The 27,593-nt window shown below is 37.0% G+C and overlaps 1 protein-coding gene across 3 annotated transcripts in view; it reads right to left on the reverse strand.

Annotated features, from left to right (window-relative positions):
- The window catches only part of LOC101010945 (neuropilin and tolloid-like protein 1), a 124,693-nt gene that overhangs the window by 8,746 nt on the left and 88,354 nt on the right, over positions 1-27,593 (reverse strand). For all 3 annotated transcript variants that reach the window (XM_003914479.5, XM_009192906.4, XM_003914478.5), the window contains exon 8: positions 5,821-5,934. In XM_003914479.5, the coding sequence (XP_003914528.1) occupies positions 5,821-5,934 (114 nt within the window). The remainder of the gene's footprint in view (positions 1-5,820; positions 5,935-27,593) is intronic.

The raw sequence follows: 27,593 nt of genomic DNA on the forward strand, positions 1-27,593 counted from the left end.
AATCCCTCCCCCTCCCCCCTCCCCATGATAGGCCCCGGTGTGTGATGTTCCCCTTCCCGAGTCCAAGTGATCTCATTGTTCAGTCCCCACCTATGAGTGAGAACATGCGATGTTTGGTTTTCTGTTCTTGTGATAGTTTGCTATTTAGTATTATAGTCAAAATGTGCATTAAAACTTAAATAAAGCAGGCTGAGCACAGAATTTTTACAGGCTTGTAGTAGCTTAAGAAAATATTTAAAAATAAATACAAGGTCTCGTTTTTCACAAGAAAACCACTGAGCAGCCTTAAAAATAGCCCTCCCTCCCCATTGCCCAGCATCTCAGCTTAAAATACACACACACAGACACTAATACAAACACACACACAGACACTAACACAAACACACACACTCTCTATCCTCTACTACTCTATCTATCTATCTATCTATCTATCTATCTATCTATCTATCGTAGCTTAGGGAAGTATTTAAAAATAAATACAAGGTCTCATTTTTCACAAAAAATACACTGACCAGTCTTAAAAATAGCCCCCCTCCCCATTGTCCAGCATCGCAGCTTAAAACACACACACACACACACACACACACACACACACACCCCTATCTATAAAGTAACAATAATATTCTGATACCACAGAAAAATTCAATTCAATCCGAAGACACACACGTATGGAATGATGGCATGGACTCTTTCCCAAACGAAATAATCACAACTGTTAGAAAATTATTTTAAAAACTCAACCAATCAAAGCCTGGTTTAATGAAACTCCAGAAATTGTCCTAACGGTGTACATCAAGTGGAGAGGTATTTATATAAACCAGTCTACTAAGTGTCCTTAGGAACAGTGAGAGTCTGTGGCATTTGAGCCATGACTTGCTTCCTTCACTCTTGATTCACCATGATGGGAGCCCTCCTCAGGGAGGTGTGGACAAGAACGCAGGGCACCCTCTCCCTGCAGCTCCCAGTTAAGTGAGTTATAGCATCTCCTTAAGAGGGGAAAGCTACCAGCATTTCTCAACCAGGTCCATGTTGGACATGCTTCTTTTCTGGCCTGAGTGGCTGAGATGTCTGGGGCTCCCGAGGTTCCTCCTCTGAGCCTCAACTTGGAGGTCAGGAGCTCAACACAAGGTATCTCCAGTGGAGAGTGCCAGGCCTGGATCATGCTTACCCAAGTTTGCTGACACAGGAGAGCTGCCTGGAGTGGCAAGTTGACAACACCACATGTTAGCAACCTCACCCAAGTACTCTGTGCATAAACAGACCTGCGCCACTGTTCCTGCCCCCATCCAGAGCACTGGTGGAGAAGTTGTGCCCAGAAAGAGAGCAAGGCTACAAGTACAGAAAGGATTATAGCTTCCCCTAAATAAAGTTAGTTTATTTGAAATGGTGTGTGGAGAAACTCAAGCCTAATGATAATTTCAAAAACTATGGAGATTTTGTGATATGCACAGGCTTCTAGACATTCTAAGGTTTGTCTTATTGCTCTAAAGACACTAACTGCCTCTCAGTGTTTTAAGAGGGCCTGGTTGATACTTGGATGGGAGACCACCTGGGAATATCTGGCGCTTTATGCACTTAAGAGGCAGTATGCAATTAAGAGACCGTTAGTGTCTTAAGAGCAATAACACGAACCTTGGGACATCGATAAGTTTACCAGAACAAGCTAAGAGAGTAACAGCTAACGAGAGTCCTCCTGGGTTATAACAACTCACAAAAGCAAGACTCAAGGACTACCTTTGCAATTAATTAAATTTAATTGACCAGACTGTTGAACAGTTTATGATCTTGGGCACTGTCGAAAGCAGTAGAGCAATCAGTCGACAATCGGTGGAGACTAACAACTGGCTGCAATACAAACAGAGGTGATAGCTAAATAGAGAGAACAGGAAATGAGAGAGGCACAGAGAGCCCTGCTAAAACCGTGCTGCCCAAGGCTGCTGGTGCAAAGCCCAAGGCAGTGGCCTCTGTGGTGAAGCATCAGAGGCTTCACTAAAATGGTCTGGCCAAGTCTCCATTTAGAAACAAACAAGAAAACTACAAGTCCTGGGAGGAAGGAGTTAGTATTCAGAGATGCTACTAACATGTGATTTTCAACACAATGGTGTAAGGCATGTAAAGAAACAGTAAAGCGAAGTGTATATACAGGAAAAAAGAAAAAGCAGGCAACAAAAGGACCCTTTGGGGAGCCAGATATCAGAGTTGACAAAGATTTCAAAGCAGCTATAATCAGTATGTCTGAGGAACTAAAGCAAACTAAGATTGAAGAAGCTCAAGAAAATGAGGACAATGCTCATCAAATAGAGAATATTAATAAAGACATATAAATCATACAAAAAGGGAAGGTCTGGAATTGAACAGTGCAATTACTAACATGATAATTTCCTGAAGCCTCAACAGTACATTTCAGCTGGAAAAAGAAAGTATCAGCTAACTTTATAAAGACAGAGGCATGAGAATAGTGCAATAGGAATATGAGTTTCAAAACAAGAAGGCAGAAAAATAATAGCCTCAGGAGAAAAAAAAAAGTGTGGCAAATCAACAAGCACACTAACATAATGTAATGGGTGTGTAAGAAACAAAGGAGAGATGGAAAGTGACAGGAAAAAGAAGAACAACAAAAAACCTAGAGGAGTTAAAACTTCCCAAACTTAATTAGAAAACCCACATCCAAGTTCAACAAACTCCAAGTAGGATAAATGCAGAGATCCACGCAAAGACATATGACAATGAAAACATTAAAAAAATAAATAAAACATCTTGAAAGCAACAGAGAAAGAAAACCTCATCATAGAAAGGAGCCTCCATCAAATTAACAGCTGAGTCATCATCAGTGGAGGCCAGAAGGCCACATGATGACACATGCAGTGCTGCAAGCAACAGCAACACAAAACAAAACCAAACAACAACAACAACAAAACCGCAACAGAAACCTGTCAACCAAAAACCCATTATCCAGCAAACCTACCTTCACAAATGAAAGACATTGTAAGACCGGCAAAAATGAAGATAATTCAATGATAAAAGAGCTTCCTTAAAATAAATATTGAAGAGAGTGCATGTTGAAAACAAGTGAGTTCAGACAGTAACTCAAATCCACATGAAAAAACTGAACAGATAATAAACAGGCAAGTAAATAAGGTCTATAACAGTGATTATGTAAATAATTGCAAAGGACAGTAGAGTGGCATCTTTCTTCTGCAGTCTTCACTTAATTTTTTAAAAAAGCAATGTTCTATGTATATAATCGTAATGCTGAACTATAACTTACATAAACGCAATATATTTGGTGACAATACAGTGTAAAAAAGGTGGGAGCTAAAATGTTATTGGGTAAGGAAATGACACCAGGGTAACGCAAATCTAGAAAAACAAATGAAGAGAACCAGAAATAGTAAATCAGAAGGATTATATAAAAAGTTACACTAATATACTTGCTGTCCTTTCTTCTCCCAACCACTCTAAAAGACATACAGTTATATAAAGTAATAATTAGTGCAATGTATTGTTGGGTTTGTAATGTTTAAAATGTAATATGTACAAATATAATTGGAAAAGGGAAGAGAGAATATAAGAAGAACATTTCTATGTCTCACTATAGTATAATCTAAAATACATTCTGGGAAGCTAAGTTGTATGTTTTAAGTCCTATAGCAACTAAGAAAGGAAAAAAATGCATTAAAAACTCTAAAATAATTAAAATGTTACACTAGAATACACTAACAATGCAGAAGAAAGCAATAAAAGAAGGAAAAGAAAAAAATAAATGAGACATTTAGAAACAAAAAGTATAATGGAATATATGAAGTCCAACTATATCAATGACAGTACTAAATGTGAATGGATTAAACAACCCAATGAAAAGGCAAAGATTCTCAGACTGGATAAAAAATAAGATACAAATATAGACTGTCTACAAAAGAAACACTTTATATTCAAACATGCAGACAGGCTGAAAGTAAAAACGTGGAAAAGAAGAATGGAAACCAAACCATAAGAAAGATGTAGTGGCTATACTAATGTCAGACAAAATATAACTCAAGACAAAAAAACTGTACTAAACTCTAGAAGATTGTTTTGTAGTGAAAAAAGGGTCATGAGGAAGATAAAACAATTACACACATACATGAGGTTAGCAACCAACCTTAAAATTATATGAGAGAAAAATTTTACAGAAGTGAAGAGAGAAGTAGGTAATTCAACCATGATAGCTGAAGAATTTAACACCCACTTTCAATAATGGACAAAACACAGCAGAAAATCAAAGGCAAACAGAAGAACAATGCTGTAAGCCTACCAGACATAACAGGCATCTATACAACATTTCACTCAACAACAGCAAATAGGTATTCTTTTCAAGGGCATATGGGACAAACTTTAGGCTACACTACATTCTTGCCATCGGCGTAACCTCCATAAATTAGAAATGACTGCAATTATAAAAAGTTTTTCTCCTATCACAAGAGAATGAATTAAAGGTTAAACGAATCATTTTTCTTTCTGAAAAAAATAAATATGGACTTTCATAATGCACATCCATTCACATGTGTTGATTGCCATCTCATGTGAAATATTTCTTACATACATGGGACCACATTTACATAGGCCAAACAAAGCCAATGGTGACGACGAATTATTAACAGGTCTGCAGTAAGATCACTTAGAAAGTAAATTTCTGGCCGGGCGCGGTGGCTCACACCTGTAATCCCAACACTTTGGAAGGCTGAGGCGGGCGGATCACGAGGTCAGGAGACCGAGACCATCCTGGCTAACACGGTGAAACCACGTCTCTACCAAAAATGCAAAAAATTAGCTGGGCATGGTGGCGGACACCTGTGGTCCCAGCTACTCGGGAGGCTAAGGCAGGAGAATGGCATGAACCCGGGAGGCGGAGCTTGCAGTGAGCCCAGATGATGTCACTGCACTCCAGCCTGGGTGACAGAGCGAGACTCCATCAAAACAATAAATAAATAAATAAATTTCTAATCCATTCAAAAGTACACAGGAAAGTAATTAACAGCAAAAGTGTTGATAGTGTAACCGCCTTTCCTACTGACTGTATGAAGCAATGAATACTGTGGTATTACTTCTTTACTTCTATGAACAGAAGGCATTTCGTAGATAATACTGGATTTCAAGCATGAAAGAGTTATTTGCCTATCTTCTTTTGTCAATTGTTTAATACTGGATCTCAGTAAAATACTTTATATGGCAGTTTCATCGTTTCATCTTAACGAAAACATGCAACATCCGTAATCCAGCCAAGGATCCCTGTTTACATAAACGAGCCTTAGTGTATAGACAAGGGAAGGAGGCAAGGGCATTGGGAGCTATGTTCATGGGAAAGGAAGAAAAGCATTTTCGTAGCAAAACTGAAGTGAAGTAGCTGGAAGTAACTGAAAGTACAAATGCTAGTTCAATATATTTTATCTCTTGAGTACGTACACAAAGTCCAATCAAGACAAACTAGAATGAATGACAGGTGTGGCCACAAGCAGACGGTATCACACATGATAGGAAAGTAGTGTGCTCCCCTGAAAGCTCCCGTTTTCAGAGCTCTGCAGGGTCTAATGAGGTGATGTCTTTAATTAGAATTCAAGTGCTAAGGATAGTCCACTGTGCACTAATGAATAACGAAACATCTGGACACGGTATGAGTAAAGGGTAAGAAAAATGCTTACAAATCGATTGTAAGACATGCAGTGCTCATAAAAGGCACTATATACTCTTATTTTAAAGACTGTCTGACTGATATATATATATAAACTTCTACCCCACTCCACAGGGAGGAAATTTTTTCAGATTTCAGGGTCTAATCATTACCTTTACAGTGATTTTCATCCCAAGGATACACACAGTTCTGGAGTCCATTGCAGACCAAAGTGTTATTAATACACATGTTACTATGGCAGAAGAATGTATTGCCTTCACAAGGAGCTAAAAACAAGACGAACAAGACAAAGGAAGAAAGTTATAACTGATATTCAGTGGTAAATCACTCATATTACAAATCCAAAAATAAAAAGATTAGAATAATTTACCACGAACTGAGATAAATGATCTGTCATGAGATGTTCAGAAATGGTGCCGTAATGTTAATTATTTCTTGTGTTACTAACAGTGCTGGCAATCCTCTAGAGAGGCTCAGCTTATAAAAATGCCATAGGGTATTTTCCATCATTAAAATGAAGTACATTATCCACATTTTTTTAAGTAGGCATATTTATTTAGCAAACCTGAAGCATCTACCATGTGCATAAATTATACTTTATACTAAATTAAGAATGTATAAATCTAGTTTTACTGTGCAAAAACACCTAATAGAAATTTTAAAATAATTTTGAAAAATATATACTTACCAAGTACTAATGAATAAAATATACTAAAGCAAACCCTGTAACATTACTTAAGAATATGAAAAAAACAAAATGCCATGGAAATTCAGAATCATGAAAAAATTAATCCTGAACAACACAAAACATATATTATGCTTATTACATTTAATATACATAGTGATAAAATTAGCTTACTATGCACGTATTTTATACATTCTAGTGATTCGATATACAATGATCATTATCTCCAGATTACAATGCACACTGAAGGGACTGGGAGGTAAAATATGAACTTCGAGCAGGTACAAAATACGGCTAAATAATGATGAGAAAACAGGAGTTGAATATAGCAATGTCAAATGTTAGATATGATTTCAACATGAGGAAAAATACATTTATTTCATTATTAGAGTGACAGAATATTTTAAGTGTGCTCAGTCTTTACAGTAATATTGCATTGTGGATGTTTGCTTACAGAAAGTGCTTTTAAAAGCTAACTTTTGATTTTACCTTTGTATTCACTCCACGTATCAGACAAAATGCAATTTTAGTGTTTCTTTTTTCAATAAAGGCTCTACAATCCTTTTAAGGACAGGCATTCTAGCAAAATCTATTGCACACAAAACACATTAATTTCCAATGATTAATAAATGAAGATACATTAATGATCAGTACTATTTAGACACTGAAGTCATGTTATAATGAGCTTTTCACTTTCAAAACTGCGTATTACGTAAGTTTTAGAGTTAGCTTCTTTACTACGTTTGCTACGCTAATCACAACTGTCAAAACAGTATTTTGCAATTTAATATACATAAGGCAACTTACTATATTTTAATACTCCCAGAAATCCTTAAAAAACAAAACAAAACAAAACAAAACAAAACCACTCAAATTCTGAAAACCAAAAGCAAGGCAAAGAAATAGCTAATTCAAGCAATGGGATTCTTCCTGGTTCTTCATCCCCTACCTCCTCCCACAACCCAAAACAGTTACCTCTCTGTTCATTTTGACTTCATGTTCCCGGTTAAAGAGTAAAAAGCATGTAACAGTAATTTTGGAAAACGAAAATTAGAGTAGAAAATAGGTAGTAGTCATTTTGTAAAATAAAGTATCAGGCTTAACACTTTATTTTGCTAATGATGTGTTAAGTACTGTTCTGTATAAACCTTTCATAATGTAAAATTTAACAATCCAGTGTATTATTGTAAAGACCTGCTCTTTAGTAAGCAACTAAATTTGAATTTCTGTAGCCGACTATAATGGCTTCTGCAGAATTGATAAGTTCTGTTAATTAGATAGTCAATGTTGTCAAAATTTGTACACAGTGTATAAAGGAGATTTTGGAAAATTTTATATTAGAATGGCTGCAAACTGCTTTTGTAAAAATGAGTAGAATACTTATTATCTAACAAATTGTAGTATACATTTTGAAAGAATACCCATCAAGTAAGAAATACCTTTAAAAATTACATATTTACTGACCTATTAGTTGGAAAAATTATTATAATAATTATTAAATAGGATGGGTTAGTTTAAAAATTTAAACATACAAATAAAAATAACATTGCATTCTGGTAATCGAGTGAAGTGCATTAGTATGTTGGTAAGGGCACTGAAATTTGAATTCCAAATAATCCAAATGGGATTGTGTTTGTTTCTGCTGCTTACTAGTTGTGAAACTATCAATGTTCTAGGATCAGTTATTAAATATTAGTGGTTTTACCGAGAATGCAATAGGTAATCCAGGAATGTCAATAAATCACATTTTAACATGCTTTTACGCATTAAATAATTATGCAAATATGCCAGTTAATTGGGAGTTAGCCTCCCTTTTGTTTGTGTTGTATTTTTTTCTTTCCTTTTCTTTTCTTTTTTGTTATCCTAGGTATTTCTCCATGTATTTTCTTCCTTACTTTTGCTAATAGTTACAGAATTGCTGTGCAATGAAAAATAAAAACAAGTAAGCAAATCCTGATACGGTTAAGCAGCAATGTAGAGGCTGAGCATGGTGGCTCACGCCTGTAACCCCAGCACTTACTGACGATGAGGCAGGAGAACTACCTGAGGCCAGGAGTTCAAGACCAACCTGGCCAACATGGTGAAACCCCATCTCCACTAAAAATATAAAAATTAGCTTGGCATGGTGGCACATGCTTGTAATTCCAGCTACTCGGGAGGCTGAGGCAGGAGAATCATTTGAACCTGGGAGGTGGAGGTTGTAGTGAGCCAAGACTGTGCCACTGCACTCCAGTCTTGGTCTGGGTGACAGAGCAAGACCCTATCTCAAAACAAAAACAAAAACAAAGTAGCAATGTATAAAATTGGACAAAAATAAATTCTATTTTATAGACACCCAAAATATAATATTATATTGGGTTCTGAATTTCCTTGATATTGTCTGAATATTTCTCTCAGCAATGCATAAATGCAATGATGCATTAAAGACTCTCATTTCTCTCCTGGTTAAGAACTACAATAGCACCAATAGACCAAATCAAGCCTACATTCTCATTGCTCTTTCAAAGACTTGTGTGCACTCGGTCTACCAACACGTGTAGCCCCTTGCTCCCAGCACACTCCTGACACATCCGGCACCATGTCCACACAGCACTCCCTTCGTTTACCTGCCCCAGATACCCCTTCTCCACTCTGCCATCCAAATCACATCAGAACCCTATGATCTATAGTCTGAAAATATTATTCCAATCTATCAGAAAATTTAGCTGTTCCTTAAGTCCTATTTCACATGTAATATTTAAAAGTTTTAAGAGTATATTTTATCATCTTTTATCTCAAATATATACAAGCCTATATATTTGAGGCTTGTGACCATGCTTTTTTTTTTTTTAAATTAACGTTTATGTTTAATCTCTCATAATGGCTTAAGTTTACTAGGCTTGTAGTAAATACTCAATAGATGTTTTAACTGATTAATATTACTTAGCAAAAGGTTAACTCTGACTGGGCTGCATACCTTAGTATATTCCAGAGAGCAGAAGACTCTAACAAATGTGTTTATTGGTTGAGAACTAATCTTCAAGGCCACGGTCTTCCAATCAAGGCCAACATCTTCCAGTCAAGGCCACGGTCTTCCAGTCAAGGCCACGGTCTTCCAGTCAAGGCCACGGTCTTCCCATCAAGGCCACAGTCTTCCCGTCAAGGCCACAGTCTTCCAGTCAAGGCCACGGTCTTCCAGTCAAGGCCATGGTCTTCCAATCATGGCCACGGTCTTCTGATCAAGGCCACGGTCTTCCAGTCAAGGCCATGGTCTTCCAGTCAAGGCCATGGTCTTCCAATCAAAGCCACGGTCTTCCAGTCAAGGCCATGATCTTCCAATCATGGCCACGGTCTTCTGATCAAGGTCAGGGTCTTCTGATCAAGACCACAGTCTTCCAGTCAAGGCCATAGTCTTCCAATGCAGCATGTAGTGATTACAGGCAGCATGTATTCTCAGTAATTTAACTCGGCATCATATCTTTACTTCTTTGACTATTTCTGACAAAGCACATATTCCTCGACCAATTTACAGAAGACTTATTCTACTTACGAGGTTCAATATTCATCATTTAACCTATTGTCTCTTATAAACCAGCTGCTTTATTCCCTAGTGATTTAAAGGAAACTCAATATTTATTTATAATAAAGCGGCAGCCAAAGAAGTAACACTCCAAATGCCAATACCTCACACAATTTCCAGGGTCACAAGAGTGGACACACAACTTTATACTTGTTTCTATCAGAATAGCAAATAGAGCTTCATATTGATGTTAAAACACTATGAACGTAGATGGAACAATTTGCTATTGCTTTTTGTCACTGAACTATTTGAAAGTGTATTTAGACATGAGACCTTCCAACTAATTTGATTTCACTTTATTGGGTTTATTGACATCATCATTTCATCATTCAGATCTAACAATCCAAAGATGGAAACTGATTTCTGTTAATGAAGTAAAATATTCTAGTCAGCCAGAATAATGTCATATGTATAAGCGTATCATTGCTCTTGATGTAAAACCTTCACATAGAAAGGAGACACTACAACACTTCAAAATGAATCTTTCTTCACTGTTTCCTCCTCCCACATACACCAGTACCTATGCATTTGTGCAGAGCATTCATTTTTGGCTGTGCAACAGACTGTAGATTAAACAAAACTTAGAGAGAACTTCTCCAGACACATGAGCCTGGGATTGAAGAGTCCTGCTAACAGGACAGAGGGCCCAGCTATGATTTGGGCTGTCAGGAGTGATCATCCTTAAGGACAGATTGCTTCCTCCCTGAGCAAAAGCAGGTTTAGAGAAGAGTCCCTTGCAGCCTGGCCACCTGGTCTCTGACTCCCAGGGTTGCCTCTTTCACACTCTTTGCCTTTGAGTTGATTAACCTGTAAGTTGCTCAGTTACCGCATCTGTAAAGTGGGGATAAAGACAATACTTACCCGAGCGATTTAATTATGCACAGAACGCAGTATAGTGTCAGCGGCATGGATGCAAACATTACAAGATGGAATGAAATGAAACCGTTTAAGGAGAGTATTGCACAGAGGCTCTGGAGTCAATATGTCTGATTTTCCAAAGTGAGTTATGTGATCTTGAGCAAATTCACTAGCTTTTTCGATTTCGGTTTACATCTATATAATGGGGATAATTATAACTATTACATAAAGTTGTAAGAATTAAATGTGATAGATCTTTGAAAACCATAACAGATACTGTCACATGGTGTATGATAAAAGAATGTTACCTGTTCTTGAACTACCACAGTTACCAAAACAAAAGCAAATGAAACAAAACAAAAAACTTATACTGTATAAAAAGTATATTTGGAAAATCATAAGTTTGCATGAAAAATACAAAATGTTAATCAAAAAAAGTCAATTTTCTCTTTCAGATTTTTATATCAGGAAAACAGTTTAAACATCTTTGCTATATTGCTTCATTACTCTTCTTTTTAAACCCTCATCTATTCCCATTGTTACCACAAGGTGGCGAACTTACATCAGACTTTAGTTAAAGAGCATTTTACTCCCTCATGGGGATGACTAAAATAAACCATGAAAGCACCAGGAATGACACCTAAACCTATACATTACTAATTCTTTAAATAAACCAATTATTTAGCAGGGGACAACAAGTCTCTTACATATTTGAGTCATGTAGGAGAAGATAAAATACAGCCACAACACTCAAAATAAACGAAGTTTTACATAATGTATTTAATAAAGAAGCATAGAACACATATTTTTAATGTGAAAGGTCTAGTCATAGATGTACCTCCGATTTTAATGTTTATCTCATGTGGATAAACACTGCTTAAATTCTGTAACTTAAAGGTTTTTAATTTATAATAGCTACTTTAGTGTAGAAGTCACTAAGCTTATTCTATTAGAATTGTTTATTTCGGTTTTTTTTCTTTTTGAAATCCAGAAATCCACTAAATACTATTCAAGAAATATTAAAACGAATTGAAATAAAAACAGGCAGATTTCTTTGAAACAGTGATATTTCAACTATCCATGTTTTATGGTTAATAAAACTATCATTGGTAATTTGTTCAACGTCAAATAAGTCATCATATTACATCATGAAAAATGGGAAAACAAAATGATCCTTAATCATATTCTCCTAAAGACTCATTACACCACTGGACCCCATGTTTCTTGGACTTAGGGTCTGGTTCTCTTCACCTCCCCTCCCCAGTCCACTCATCTTGTTCTCTTCAGACATTCTTGCTGCTTGATTTCCTCAAATTATTTTAACTTCTTTAATTTTGAGCTTTGTCTAAAGCTCACCCAGCTCTATGCTGGCCTGTGTAGGCATAGCCACAGTCTCTCTCACACACAGAGTCACACAAACTCATATACCACACACACTTGAACACAGACACCACTCACAGACACACACATACCACTCAAACACACACTCACACCACACAGCCACAGTCACACCTCTGGTTCTTCTACTTCTGCTCTTTATTAATTCTTCATCATTCCCTGATCTTTAGTTTGAATGGAAATGCTCAGACGTGTGGAAAAGCAGCTGGGGGAGGAAACAGCTTGGAGTATGTATTAGTCCGTTTTCAGGCTGCTGTGAATACCCAAGACTAGGTAATTTATAAAGCAAAGGGTTTAATTGACTCACAGTTCCACATGACTAGGGAGGCCTCAGGAAACTTACAATGCCTTCATGTTGGAAGGCAAAACAGGCACTTCTTACATGGTGGCAAGAGAGAGAAGTGACAATCAGTGAAGGGGGAAGCCCTTATAAAACCACCAGATCTCATAGAACTCACTATCAGGTGAACAGCATGGAGGGAAACTGTCTCCGTGATTCAATTATCTCCACCTGGTCCAGCCCTTGACACGTGGGGCTTATTAACATTCAAGGTGAGATTTGGATGGGGACACAGAGCCAAACCATATCAGAGTATATTTACATCTTCTTGCTTTATTTCTCAGGTTCAACTTTTGTCAGCCTTGAAGATTTGCTAAAACTTACTTTTTAAAATTAAAACTTCTGACCCTCGGGATGGTCTAGAATCTGTTACTCTGTTTCGTGAGGGATGGAGGCAAAGCTTAACACTAATGTGAATATGTAAATATGACACATATCAACATTCTATAGTTAGGTCATGAATTCACACTGAAGAGCAAAATCTAGCATACTTACTTTTGTTACTAATGTTTATCAGTTCAGGTAACCAAGGTGATTTTCCCCCCGCCTTCTCAGGCCACTATGCTAGTGCCTTACAGACCCCTGTAACTGAGCCCCCTGAGGCTGTCACAGGTCCCTCATTTCCTCTGTCCTCTCTCTGGGCGATTTTCATCAGACGCAGAGCCCACACTAACGAGGGGGCTTAACCCCTACCTCTGACTACTATGTGAGATCCAGACTTACTCTGAACATTGAAATTCCTACTTAACATCTCCATTTGGAACTGTAATTACCATCCCAAACAGAATATGGCTGACGGGCTTAAGCAAAATGATTATCACCTTACTCCTCTTATCCACATTTTCCCCTTTAATTCTCACCTCCCACACCTTCCTGGCATTGACAAACGGCACGGCCATCCCCTAAGGTGTTCAGGCTAAAGACTCAAGACCATCCTTGGGTCCTTTCCCCCCTGGATACCGTTGAGCCAGTGGCCATCTCTTGGGTGACTCTGTCTCAATACAAAGCTCTTGTTCAGGTCTCCACTGCTGTGAAGGAGCCAGGCCCCCATTCACTGACAGCAATCTTACATGGGGTTCAGGGACACAGAAGCCATGGGGACCTTGGCCATTCGAAAGTGTAAATCAGGCCACATTTCACTTTGTTGAAGACACCCCAAAACACTTTCCAATAATGCTAGACTAATGTCCAAGCTCCTTGTACCCTAGTACACAGCAAGTGATTTATATTCTCACAGCCTCTGCCCACCCTAAACATTTATAAAATTCTTCCTCAACTCAGATGTCACCCACCATAACTAGCAGGTCACCATGTCCTCATCCTTCCCACCACATCACCCATGTTTGTTTTCTCACAATAGATACTAGGGTGTGGGCTAATCCCTTTGAGTTAACTCACCTGTGCCTTGTTGCTTCCTCTTAAAAGTCTGGCAACCAGATGTACCACTTTGTAGATGCTTCATAAATACTTGGTGACAGACTATATATCAGAATAAAAATTCTTTTTTTTTTTTTAATTGGAGATGAAGTCTCCTCTGTCACCCAGGCCGGAGTGAAGTGGCATAATCTCAGCTCACTGCAAACCCTGCTGCCTGGGTTCAAGCAATTCTTCTGTCTCAGTCTCCTGAGTAGCTGGGATTACAGGCGCCTGTCACTGTGCCTGGCTAATTTTTGTATTTTCAGTAGAGCTGGGGTTTCATCATCTTGCTTAGGCTGGTCTTGAACTTCCGGCCTCATGATCCACTCACCTTGGCCTCCCAAAGTGCTGAGATTACAGAAGCAAGCCACAGTGCCCGGACAGAATAAAAACTATTTAAGCAACACAATGAATATTAAATGCCATCTTCTCATTAATGTCTGACAATGATTTTAATTTTTAAATAACAGCAAAACTTTAAAAAATAAACTTGAAAGAAAATAAAACTAGAGATATCAATTATGACTAATCAACTGAGGATGCAAATTTTGAAAACCTTCCAAAACGTCATTAAAAATATATAGCTTGGCTGGGCACAGTGGCTAACACCTGCAATACCAGCACTTCGGGAGGCTGAGGTGGGTGGGTCATTTGAGGTCAGGAGTTCAAGACCAGCTTGGCCAACACAGTGAGATCCCAACTCGATTAAAAACACAAAAATTAGCTGGGCGTGGTGGTGCATGTCTGTAATCCCAGCTACTCAGGAGGCTGAGGTGGGAGAATTGCTTGAACCCAGGAGGTGGAGGTTGCAGTGAGCAGAGATTGTGCCACTGCCCTTCAGCCTGGGTGACAGAGTGAGACTCAGTCTCAGAAGAAAAAAAAAAATATATATATATATATGTGTGTGTGTGTGTGTGTGTGTGTGTGTAGCTTGCTACTAATTATCATTTTTAATTGTGGTTAATTACACAAACAAAAATATTAAAAATATATAAAATATATTTGGCCATCAGAACTTCCCACAAAACAATTTTTTTTTCCAAAACAAATGGAAAAATTTCCCTTGTCACCACATTGAAACTTAAAATGGCTCATAGGCTATGCAATTAGAGGAAATGACATTTTACTTGAAAAATGGTGACCAGACTTGAGGCCAGAAATAGATTTGTGTATCTTTTTTTCATGTCCTTTATCATCTTCATAGTTATTTTGAAAAATCAATATCTGTTTTCAAAACTCTCTGTTCCAATATGACTAAGTTATACTTTGAAAATATCCAGTATTATGAAGTAAGATGTACATATATTAATCTGATTTTGTACAAGAAATTCTGTTCATAAATTTCAATTCGATCTCACACATATTTATGAGATTCCTCCCCAATCTTTGTGCTAAAATTACATATTCTTACTGTTCTGAAAGATATTATATTAAGAAACACATCTTCATTGGAAACTTACATTCCATATATACAAACTCTTTCCTTTTATGTGGGGTGAACCACATCATAATTTATCCATTATTTTATCATCCCTAGACATTATTACATAATATTTTTATACTTCCATTATGTCTGCCTTGATTCGGCCTCACAGTGATCTCTTCAATGTGTGTACTTAGGCATTACAATTACGATAAGGAAGGCATTAAATTTCTTTGGCGTCTGCATGCTGATTACTATTAGGCCCTGGACATGTGGGCTAGAGTTAGTTTTCATGATACATACATGTCAGTAGCAGTTGGCTAGTTTAGACACACTATTCTTTTATAAAGGTACAATACTTGCTCTCATTGAACATGCCAAGTCCCAAAAAAGGGGCCTGCAATAAACGAAGATGAGAACCACACCTAAACCCATCACCATGACCTCAAACTTAAAAATCTGCTCCTTCAGAGGCTATCAATTAAAAGTAATAATTTTCTATTTCCATATAACAAACATATGCTGTGTATTTTCAGGGGCAGACATAAACTACAATAGTTGTAAAGCTAGAATCAGAGAGATAAATATGTATTATTTCCAAGGATTCTACTAAAAATTACAGGAAATTTCCTGCCTTTATTCTTGTCCAAGTGATTCCTTGTAGACCCACACACTTTATTTCAAAAAATTATTCTAACTGGTTCAATGAAAGTTCTGCAGTATTTTCTCAGTAACTCAATGAATAGGCAAAGAAGCAAAATTATTTAAGATACTTGTTTTAGTCAAATTACTTAAGAAAATTAACTTTAAATTTTAAGTATTTCATCAAACTACGTGTCTATACATGTAATACTTTTTCAATGATTTAAGCAACCATATCGGTAATAAAAGTCCATCAATAATTCATTTCAAATATTAGAATACTTTTGACAGTGTTTTCTTTATGGTACAATCAAACTCAATCAAAAACTTTAAAAAAAAACAGGAAGGAAGGGAGGTAAGAGGAGGTAAGAAAGGAAGGGAGGGAGGGAGGGATGAGGGATGAGGGAGGGAGGGAGGGGAGGGAGGGAAGGAAGGAAGGAAAGAAGGAAGGAAGGAAGGCAGGAAGGCAGGAAGGCAGGAAGGAAGGAAGGAAAGAAGGAAGGAAGGAAAGAAGGAAGGAAGGAAAAGAAATGAGGGAGGAAAGGAGAGTTAGCTTCTGGCAGATTACACAATTTTATTTCGTTTTCCTTCGCTCAATAGCCTCACTGTATTTGAAAGTGTTAACTACCCAAGTTTCAGTACGTTGTTATTTCACTAACAGATACGATACTAGTCACCTTCTGCCGACCATTTGCTATTTTCCAGACATACACTGAAAACTTTCAGCTGCCCTGTGATATTTTCTCTGTTTTACAGAAAGGAAACTGAGGATTAAAATCCAGGCATCACACACAAGAAAGTGGCAGAACTGACTGACACTGAAGATGTGCTCTTACATACTGTAATTCCATTTCAGATCTTTTCCAAAAGCAAAATAATTTTTTGAAATGGCTAATTTGTGATTCTGTTTCTAAAAATGTTTATCATTTATTTTAAAATTTCAAACCCATCTATACTTGCCCAAAGTTATATTTATATCTTTAGGATACATTAACTTTTTAAGTTTTTCTATAGTAATAACATATTTAATTTAAAAATAAATTCTTTATATAAAAGAATACTTATGCAATAGCAAGGTGTGAAGGCAGACTTGTATTAAGATATATCTTTATCAGTTGACTTTGTATACCTTTGGTCTTAAAGTCAACTTAATTATTGCTTTCAGAATTTCAGTTAAAGACTCCATCAGCTTAATATAAACAAGCAAAAAAAACAAAACAAAACAAAACACAGAAATACAAATTCTATTGTGGTCAAATAAATAACGGCTCTCCAAGTTGTCCACATCTTAGTCCCACATCCTGTGAATGTTACTTATATGGAAAAAGCGATTTCACAGGTGTGATTAAGGATTTCAAAATGAGGAATTATTCTGGATGATCCAGTTGAGCCCAATGCAGTAACAACTAAAGACAGGTAGAGACTGAAGGAACAGAGATGATGTAACAGCAAATCGTAAAGGCACACGAAGATGCTACACCAGTGGCTCTGACAAAGGAGAAGTGCTAGGAGCCAAGAAATCCTGCTCTAGAAACGGGAAATGGAAGGAAATGTACTTTACAATGGAGCCTCTTACTGGGCAGCAGCCTTGCTGACATCCTGGTCTCAGCCTAGTAAAACCTGTTTTAGGAATCTGACCTCCAGAAGTGTAAGATAATAAAGCTGTGTTATCTGATGCTTCTAAACGTACACTAATTGGTTACAGCAGCAATGGGAAACTAATATGCCCATCTAGACCACGCAGCAGATTTCTCAGGCATTTGACTTCGACTAACCAGCCTTCTGCCAAAGTGGCCGTCGCTGTACAGCACAGCAACCAGGGACAGGAGAGGGCAGTGATGAGAAAAGTAAAGATGAGACCGCTGACGGAGAGTGGCGGTTTCCAGCCAGGATACCCTGACAACTCGTATCATAATTAGTCCTGGGATGAATCTAAGGCTGCATTTTTCTAATTATCATCTGTCTTTAAGTTATTAAAGTGAATTCAAGGGTGTATGCACTCATATGGAGGGGAGAGAAAGGCCAATACTATATCTGGTGTTCTAAGATCCTGCAAAATTGCAGGTTTACCATCAGGATCTGTCATGCAGTCAGTCAGTCATCAGTTGAATGTCTCTCGGAAGATAAATGGTGGAGAAATTCTATTACAGAGCAGAGTTATTATGTAGTCTGAAAACTAAGTAATAGCTTTGTAAAAAAGTGTTTACCAAACCAATACATATATATTTTAGAAAAATTAGAAAATACAGGCAAAAAATGTCACCACCCAAATACAACCATTAATATCTTAATCCCATTGTCTTTTACATATATGTATTACATATATAATAAATGACATGTATTAAATGTTTATCCCATGTAGTTACAAGAGTATAAATGTAATGTACAAGTGTTCGCTACTTGCTTCTAACACCTTGCTTCTTAACATAGTACAACGTCCGTATCAATCTACCACATCATCTTAATAAAGAGTACATTCCCAGAACCATTTGACCAATCTACTTAAGCATTTTTCCACGCTTATAAACATGCACTCATCAGCAGTATGTATTCCTAGAGGTTAATATTTCTGATTCAAAGGTGATATTCTATCTTTGTTCCCCATTTTGGAATTCTGACATATAGTGCTAAATTGTCCTTCAGGAGACATTTTCTTTCCTATAAGCAGTGCATATGCTTTTATTTCAAGATTCCATCTCCAACATGATTTCATGTTTTTAACATTTTGATGGAGGAAATGATGTCTCATTAAATTTTAAATTTATATATTTGTTTACTAATATGTTTACATGTTTGTTTCTTATGCTTATAGGACATTTATGCTTCTCTTATGAATTAATTATACACATTTTGGCCCCATTTTCTATTAGAATGCTTATCTTTTTCTTATTTTTGAATATAATCATTATTTTTTATAAGATATAAGTATGTACCTACTGCCTTTTGTTTATCTTACCAATTATTCTCCAGGTCAACTTTTCCATATTTATTTTGATTATGATGTTTCTATATTAATAAATATTTGAAATTTATGTATGTTTGAATATGGTGATTTTTAAATCCAAAGTGTGCTTTATTTTAGGAAGACCTGCCAATATATGACACACATTCAGCAATTTTCTCAGCATATGTTGTGTATTGTTTATATTTAAATCTGTACGATCTGGTATTTATGCTACTATACGACATACATACATAAATATTTTCTATACTAGTAAAGTGGTCTTAATCTTTTTAAGACACATCAATTCACAAGGTGGTGGCATTAAGATTTATAGTAAGACTTCAATTTACACTTTGGCCCAAGGTATGATTGGTAACACTGCTTTCTCCAGTACATAACATTTTCTTTTCGTGGGGAAATATATAGTGAATAAGATGTCTTTTGATCTTAGTATTTACGCCAAACTTGTAAATGGTGTTTGGCCTTGCTTATTCTAGAGGAAAAACGAAACACTGTTGTGAAATATTAAGTGACAGGATTTACATTTTTTACTCCCTCTTCGCTTTCTTTAAAATAATTCTAAATTAGAAAATGTGTTAATTCATTTTTCCATAACTAACAAAGTTATTTAAAGTCATCCCATTTAAATCTGAAAGAAGTTAAAAAGGATTAAAGTAAGTTGGTTAATTTGAAGATACTTTGGTGTATAATCTCAGAGTGTTACTGAGTTATAATCTATATTTTTTCCCCTTAGGATCCATTAAATTTAGTTACTGAGATTATATGACAATTTTACTTAGTTATTACAAAATTAAGAATTTGCATTATCCAAGGCAGAATGCAAATTGTGTGAACAAGAGGCAGATGGCAGGCTATATCTTTTTCTAGACAGGAAAAGATAATAAAACTGAACAGTGAAATAAAATCAATCACTGTGTCAGTAGAGCAAATATCCAGCTAACAAAAACAAACGCTGCAGAGAAAAACTACACACAAAGAGAATTAGGCTTCTTAGAGTACAACCTTCCGTGGGTAATGTACTAAAATAAATGAGGGAGTATGTGGTGGGAGTGTGGCACAGAATACCAGATATAAATGAACATCTGAAGTGAGTCACACACTTGAGTTGAATCTGAGTTAGTGTGGAAGTGCGGTGCCTTCAGAGAAGCAACCACCATATTCATCTTTGAACCATCCATGCCTGGAAAGTTTAGTGAAGGAATAAAAGAATGAAAGCAGGAATATAAAAATGTATCAAAAAGAAAAGTTATTAATGATTAAGCTAGTGGAACCTCAACTTTTAGTGTCAATCTGATGCTGGAGTGATTGTTTCCTACAATTACAGTATATCTTGCCACATCTCCTGAACCATCAAAACTAGGACTAGCACTATATTAATAAACAGCAATCTATTACAACTGTTTTTAAGTAATATGTTAAAATTGATATTTGGATCATCCATTACATTAAAAAAGCCCACATCATTGCAATAGGAATACTATGTATTATTTTCTACTGCTGAGTCACAAATTATCACAAATTTGCCCACCAGCTTAGAACAATACCTTTTTATGATCTCATAGTTCTGTATGTCAGAAGTTCAGGCAGGGCTCAATTGGGTTCTTTCCTTAGGGTCTCTGAAGGCTAAAATCAAGAAGTCTGTCTGGATTGGGTTCTCATGAAAAACGTGGAGGCCTCTTCCAAGTTTGTTCAGGTTGTTGGGATGCTTCAGTGCGCTGGAATAGTAGGTTCTCACTTTCTTGCTGACTGGCAACCTGAGGACATTCTCAGATTCTAAAGATTGCTCAAAATTCCCCGCCACGTAGTTCTCTGTGTAGTATGGCAGGCTGCTTCTTTATGGCCAGGTGGAGTGTTCACTACAGTTAAAAATCTCTGACTTCTTTCATCCCTAACCATTAGATATTTACTTAGTTAGGTCAGACCCAGTAGGATAGTTTCCTTTTTAATTAACTCAAAGTGAATTGATTAGGGACAGTGATTACAAGGATCCCAAGAATATACCCCCATGACCTCATGACATAAAGTTCAAATCTCATCTAAATCTCATTGGTTCAAAGTCCAGAGTCTCCTTGTTTAAATCATCTAAACCTGGTGCAGATCCTGGGGGTACAGTTTCTCTCTGTGTATGGGTTCATGAAACTAAAAACAAGCCATCTGGCTCCAACATTCCCAACACAGTGGTGGGAGAGGCATAGGATTCTAGTTCAAATAAGGAAGAATGGATAACAAATAGGAGTATTGAACCCATAATAATTCTGAAGTCCATCAAGGTGAAGTCAAAGTTTTCTTGACTGTTCTGTTGCCTTTGGTTCTGTTCTCTGAGACAGCCTTTGTTTCTCATGGAAAGTGGCGCATATATATATATACGTATATATACATGTATATCTACACACATACACACTTATTACACATATATGTATATATACACACACATATATATCATACGTACACACATACACACACACATATATATGTTTTATCAGATTGATCATGCTATTAGAATTTTGGCATTCCAACTGTTTTACTGGGTACTCTGTCTCTCTCTGTCCAAGCTGACAGTATTTCTGCTGAGAAAATTAGCCTACACCTTTAACATTTAGCTCAGTAATCTACTTAGCTACATAGCCTATATTTAGCCTATATTTGTAACTTAGAAATTCTGCTTGCCACATACCTGCAGAACATAATTGTGCTAGGCTTTCTGCTACTACGAAACAGGGATTTCCCCCTCTCCCAGTTCTTAATAACATATTCATCTTCACTTGCATCTGAGTCATCATCATCTGTAGTTCTCCAAATCCAGATTTCTACTAACCACCTGTCCAAGGAAGCTTGGGCATTTTTCTCTCAAGTTCTTCAATTTTAGACAGCTCACCTGATTAGGTCAGGTCCACCTAAGATAATCTCCTTTCTTTTGATTAAATCAAACTCAATCAAGCTTTCATAGCCTTTCTATATATCTGCAAAATAACTTTTCACAGAGAAAGAATGTAAGTCAATAACCAAATAATATCCCAGGCTATTCACACACTCTGACTGTCTCAAGAGCAGGGGATTATATAAGCATTCCACACCAAGAGTTGTGATATTGTATGACTCCCTGTCCCTACCCAAATTTCACCCTGAATTGTAATAATCCCTAGGCGTCAAGGGCAGGAACAGGCGGAGGTAAATGAATCATGGGGTCAGTTTCCCCTATACTGTTCTCGCGATAGTGAGTGAGTTCTCAGGAGATCTGATGGTTTTATAGGCGTCTCACATTTACTCTACTGGCATGCATTCTCTCTCCTGCTGCCCTGTGAAGAGGTGCCTTCCACCATGATTGTAAGTTTTCTGAGGCCTCCCCAGCCATGTGGAGCTGTGAGTCAATTTAACCTCTTTTCTTTATAAATTACCCAGTCTTGGGTATTTCTTCATAACAGCGTAAGAACAAACTAATATAAGGTGAGAATGTCTTGGTTCATCTCAGAATCTGCCTTCCACAGAACATTTCAACTCAGTTCTTGGAACTTAAATGTTCCTGTATGTATATTTCTTTATTCTAAATAAATCTATAGCTTAGACTTGATAGTCTTTTGTCACAAGTTAACATAAAACTAAATGCATTATCTCATTTTAGCAAATTATTGTAAACAATTTCCATGCAACCATAATGTAGACAATTTGTTTTTCCATCTCCTCTACTTTATATGTTTGTTTTTAACAGAAATATGCTGTTCATCAATCAAATGTTAAGTGATGCATATTTTACGCTGCAAAAGTTGTAAAGAAGAGCAGAAGAACAGCTAAATGCAGAACTTCAGACGTCAAAACTAGTTTTAACTCATTCATCCATTCCAGTTACTGCAAATTCATATTCTAAACACAGAATAAGATTGGCTCAGAAAACTTAGCATGTGATTTATTTAAATGGACATATTCCACTAAGGTCTCTATTTTTTCCTATTGGACAGTTATTCAAATAGACAGTCTTACAATTGGTTATGAACTATCTATAAGTGTATTCAAAATTAAAATTATTCTAAATACAAGAATTACTTTAAAATCAGTATTCTTTAGGGTCAATGAATTTTCAAAAAAGATGCCAAGGTGTAAAGCTGTAATAATATAAGAAATCTTAAATAATATAAGAAAAGTCATAGATTATATATATTTATATAATATATATTACATATAATATATATTATATATTGTATATTATATGTATATATAAATATATATTTACATAAGTATATACTATATTAATATAAATACATAAATGATATGTAACAATTATATATAAAATTGTATGTAAATATAAATGTAAGAAATATAAGAATATATATAATGTAACAATATAAGAAATCACAAAATAAAATACAGCACACCTTCAATAATCAATGTAAGAATTATCCAAGGTATGGTATATCTCAAATTGGATGAATTCTTAATCTGCAAATATGTTTCTTGATATTTGTGGCTTCTTCATCTATGAGACTAAATTACTGATTAATTAATTGTTTTTACTGTTAACCTCAAAATACATTTAAATGTTAAATACTCTTTCTTAAAGGATATACGCTAAAGATAATACTTAAATGTTTTGTCTTCTTTTTTGGATTACTCATGCATGTGCTCTTCTTCACCAGGTAAATTGTAGACTACACATTTTGTGTGATTCAAGTGAAAAATGCCATTTAGCTTATTACTAAGGCTACCACCTAGTCAAGAAGAGAGTTCTCTTTCGGTGATAATATTGATTTTTTTTTTTTTTGTCTTGTCCCTGGGTTTCAAAATTGCTTTAGAGGATAAAGTCTGTATATGATTTTTCTGAAGCAAAAAAAAAAAAAAAAAAAAAAAAAAAAAAAAAAAAGTTTAGCTGGGCAGCCAACAGCCTGTGACGCCATAAATCAGGCAGCAATCTTTGACAGAACTGAGAGAGGCAGAGGTGAAGAGTTAGCAAAGTCAGTCGATGCAGCAGTATTATGCCTACAGGAGCAAGCTGCAGAGGTGGTGCTTCTCAAGCCTAGTTGCAAGTAAATACTTACCCTTTTCAGTGCCCTTATGCTCTCCCCATTACTGGTGTTAGACTAATTTTGTTAGAAATATTGGCATTTAACACAGGCTTTATAAAATGCTTCTAATGTGCACTTGCATGGTAAAAGTCTGATGAATTTTTTAGTAAGAACTTCATACCTCCTTGATACACTGATTATTTCCTTTTCCTATAATTTATTCAGATACAAATGTAAAACTATGATGGCTAAAAACGTATTCATATGGTACCCAAATGAGCATATTTCAGAATAGAAACCCCTCATTATAGTACACTTTTGTCTAATACTTGAAAGCCATGTAAGCGTGGCATGCTATATGGTTACAGTGTGACAGCAGAGTATGTAGGCATAAAATGCAGTGGATAGGACAGAAGAATCAAAATTCAGTCTGTAATCACTTAAAACAATGCTGACATATGAGAATAACTGTTACATGTTTTAATGATCATTATCATCATCCTCTTTAGAACATTCGAGTTCTGTCTCAGAAGTGTCTCCAAAGTAGCAAAGATATTCACAAGAGAAATCATGGGATTAGGAGTCAGGTCTTTAATTCTTGCCTCGGTTCTGTTAACAAATCATTAAGCATGGGGTTAAGGATGTGTGGGGAAAGTCAATTAACTTCAATGAACCCTTTTTTTCTATTTGAATTCAGAAAATGTGAAAAATTGAAATAGATGATCTCTAAATTCTCTTCTAACCCCTAAAAATATCCTATGGTCCCCACACAAGAAATTCTCACAGATATTAGGATATTATCAAATATGCTCTGTCTTGTTTCAATTTGTGCTGCTATAAAAGTATACTGGGGTAGTTTATTTAAAAAAAAAAAAAAAAAAGGACGTATTTAGCTCAGAGTTCTACAGGCTGAGAAGTTCAAGGACATGGCCCCGGCTTTGGGTGAGGGATTTCATGCTGTATTGCAGCACAGTGGAAAGTTTCCAGGGGGAAGTGGCCACGTGCAAACAAGAGCTGAAAAACCTGAGGGACGTCCTGGCTCTATCATAACCCATACTCGTAGAAACGAATCCATTCCTGAGAAGACAGATTGAGTCTTTTGAGAGTGAGAACTCACTGGTTATCAGAACAACATCAAGCTGTTAGGTATACGTCCCCATCACCTAAATACATCCCACAAGGCTACCCCTCTCAATATCACCACACTGGGGATCAAATTTCAACAGGAGTTTTGGTGGAGACAAGGAAACCAAACCATAGCATGCTCTAAAAATGCCATAAAGGGAGCAGCTTATGACCGACAGAAACTTACTTCTCACTGTTCTGGAGACTGGGAAGTTCATGATTAAGGCACCATCAGATGTGGAGTCTGCTGAGGGTTTGCTTCCTCATGGACAAACTATCTTGGACTCTCACTGGCAGAAGAGGTGAAGAGGTGAAGGTTTTCTCTCAGGCCTCTTTTATAAAGGCACTAATCTCACTTAACGAGGGCCCTGCTCCATAATGTAATCACTTCACAAAGGTCGAACCTCCCAATATCATCACCTTGGGTAGATGCAGATCTCACCATATATATTTGGAGGTGAAATCACCTTCAGACTAACCCTAACCCTAACTTCTTCCCCAAAATCCCTGACCTTCTCACATGCAAAATATATTGATTTTATCCCAATAGCCCTAAAAGTCTTGTTTCAGTGTCAATTTAAAACTCTTAAGTCCAAAATCTCATCTAAAGCAGATACGAGTGAGGCATACATTCTGAGGCAAATCACTCTTAAGCTGTAAATCTATGAATTAAAATGTGTTATGAACCTTCCAAAATACATGATGAGACAGGCATAGGACAGTCATGCCCAGTCCAAAAGGGGGACATAAGAAAGAAGTAGCAGGTCCCCAGCAAGCCCATAACCTTGAGACTCAGGAATCATTTTCTTGGCCAGGCACAGTGGCTCACACCTGTAATCCCAGCATTTTGGGAGGCCAAGGCATGTGGATCACCTGAGGTCTGGATTCGCAACCAGGCTGACCAACATGGTGAAACCCAGTCTCTACTAAATACAAAATAATTAGCCTAGTGTAGTGGTGCATGCCTGAAATCTCAGCTCTTTGGGAGGCTGAGGCAGGAGAATCGCTTGAACCCGGTAGGGGGAGGTTGCAGTGAGCTGAAATCGCACCACTGCACTCCAGCCTGGGCAACAAGAGCAAAACTCCATCTTAAAAAAAAAAAAAGAATTTTATCTTAGTGTTCTATCCTAGTGTTCTATCCTTTAAACACACTGGGGTAGAGGTCTACCCAACTGCTTTTCTGGGAACAGCCACAGCCTTCATAGATTGAAGTCACATGTCCTTGTCTCTAAAGGTCTTGACCGGGGGTGGCCCCACCCCATGATTCGGCTTGCCATTGTTAGTGGCATTGCAAAGATTCTTTGCCCGGGTTCCAAGTATCCTTTGAAATGTAGGTGAAGGCAGCCATGCCCCCACAACTTTGCTGATCAAAATGTGCACGCTCCACTTGGTGCAGTGAGGAAGACTGCTGCCAGAAAGCGCTGGGATAAAAGTTTGAGATAATTTGAGATACAAGGTAGGGGTGGACAGTGGTTTTTCTCCTTCAACTTACTCTGTTCCCCTAGACACGGGCCCTCTGGAGCTGAGCTGAGAGGCCAAGCGCAGTGATCTCTGACATGTCTTCAGTGTCATCCTTCCACTGACTTCAGCAATAGGTCCTGATTTCCACCGAGTTGGCCAATCCACATTCATCTTGTCAGACGCCTGCTTGGCCACACCTTTGGGGTTTCCTTGTAAGCATGTTTTCTCATTCTTTACAATATGAATAGACCGAGAATTTCCAAATCTTTAATTTCTGCTTCCATTTTGATAAGTAATTCCATCTCTAAATCTTTTCTTTCTTCTTGGATTTTATGACAGGCAGTCAGGAGCCAAACGTTCTTTAACACTTTGCCTAGACATTTTCTCAGCAAAATACCCAATTTCATCCCTTACAAGCAATACCTTCCACAAAACATGAGAGCACAAACACAATTCTGCCAAATTCTTTGCCAATTTGTAACAAGGATGACCTTTCCTCCACTGTCTAGAAACATATTCCTCATTTCCATTTGAAAGCTCATCAAAACGACCCTTACTATTTATATTTCTATAAACATTCTGTTCAGAATAACTTAGGAATTCTCTAACAAGATTCTCCTCCTCTCCTACTGAACCCAGATCAGGATCAGCCTTAATGATCTGTTCATGGCAACGTAAATATTTTCTAGCAAGGACCTCAAAACTCCTCCAGCCTCTACTCATTACTCAGTTCCAAAGCCATTGCCACATATTTTGAGGTCTTTGTTACAGCAACATGCCCACATATCAGTGTAAATTTTCTGTGTATGTCCACTTGCCTGCTAGAACAAAATACCATAGACTAGATGGCTTGTAAACAACATTAAAAATTCCAGCCTCTTAGTTTTGAAGGGACATAACATTCAGGCACCAGCACGCTCTAAGCACTTCACCACTGAACTGGGGATACTATTTTATAAATGTGTAGGCACCAGGAAAATATCCAGGTGCTTTCTTATTACCTGAATAAGACGAAGGCAGATCACTGATTTTCTACCTCCAACTTTTACTGCATGGGTG

This window comes from Papio anubis, chromosome 19 (genome assembly GCF_008728515.1).
Source record: "Papio anubis isolate 15944 chromosome 19, Panubis1.0, whole genome shotgun sequence".
In the NCBI taxonomy this organism is placed as follows: domain Eukaryota; kingdom Metazoa; phylum Chordata; class Mammalia; order Primates; family Cercopithecidae; genus Papio; species Papio anubis.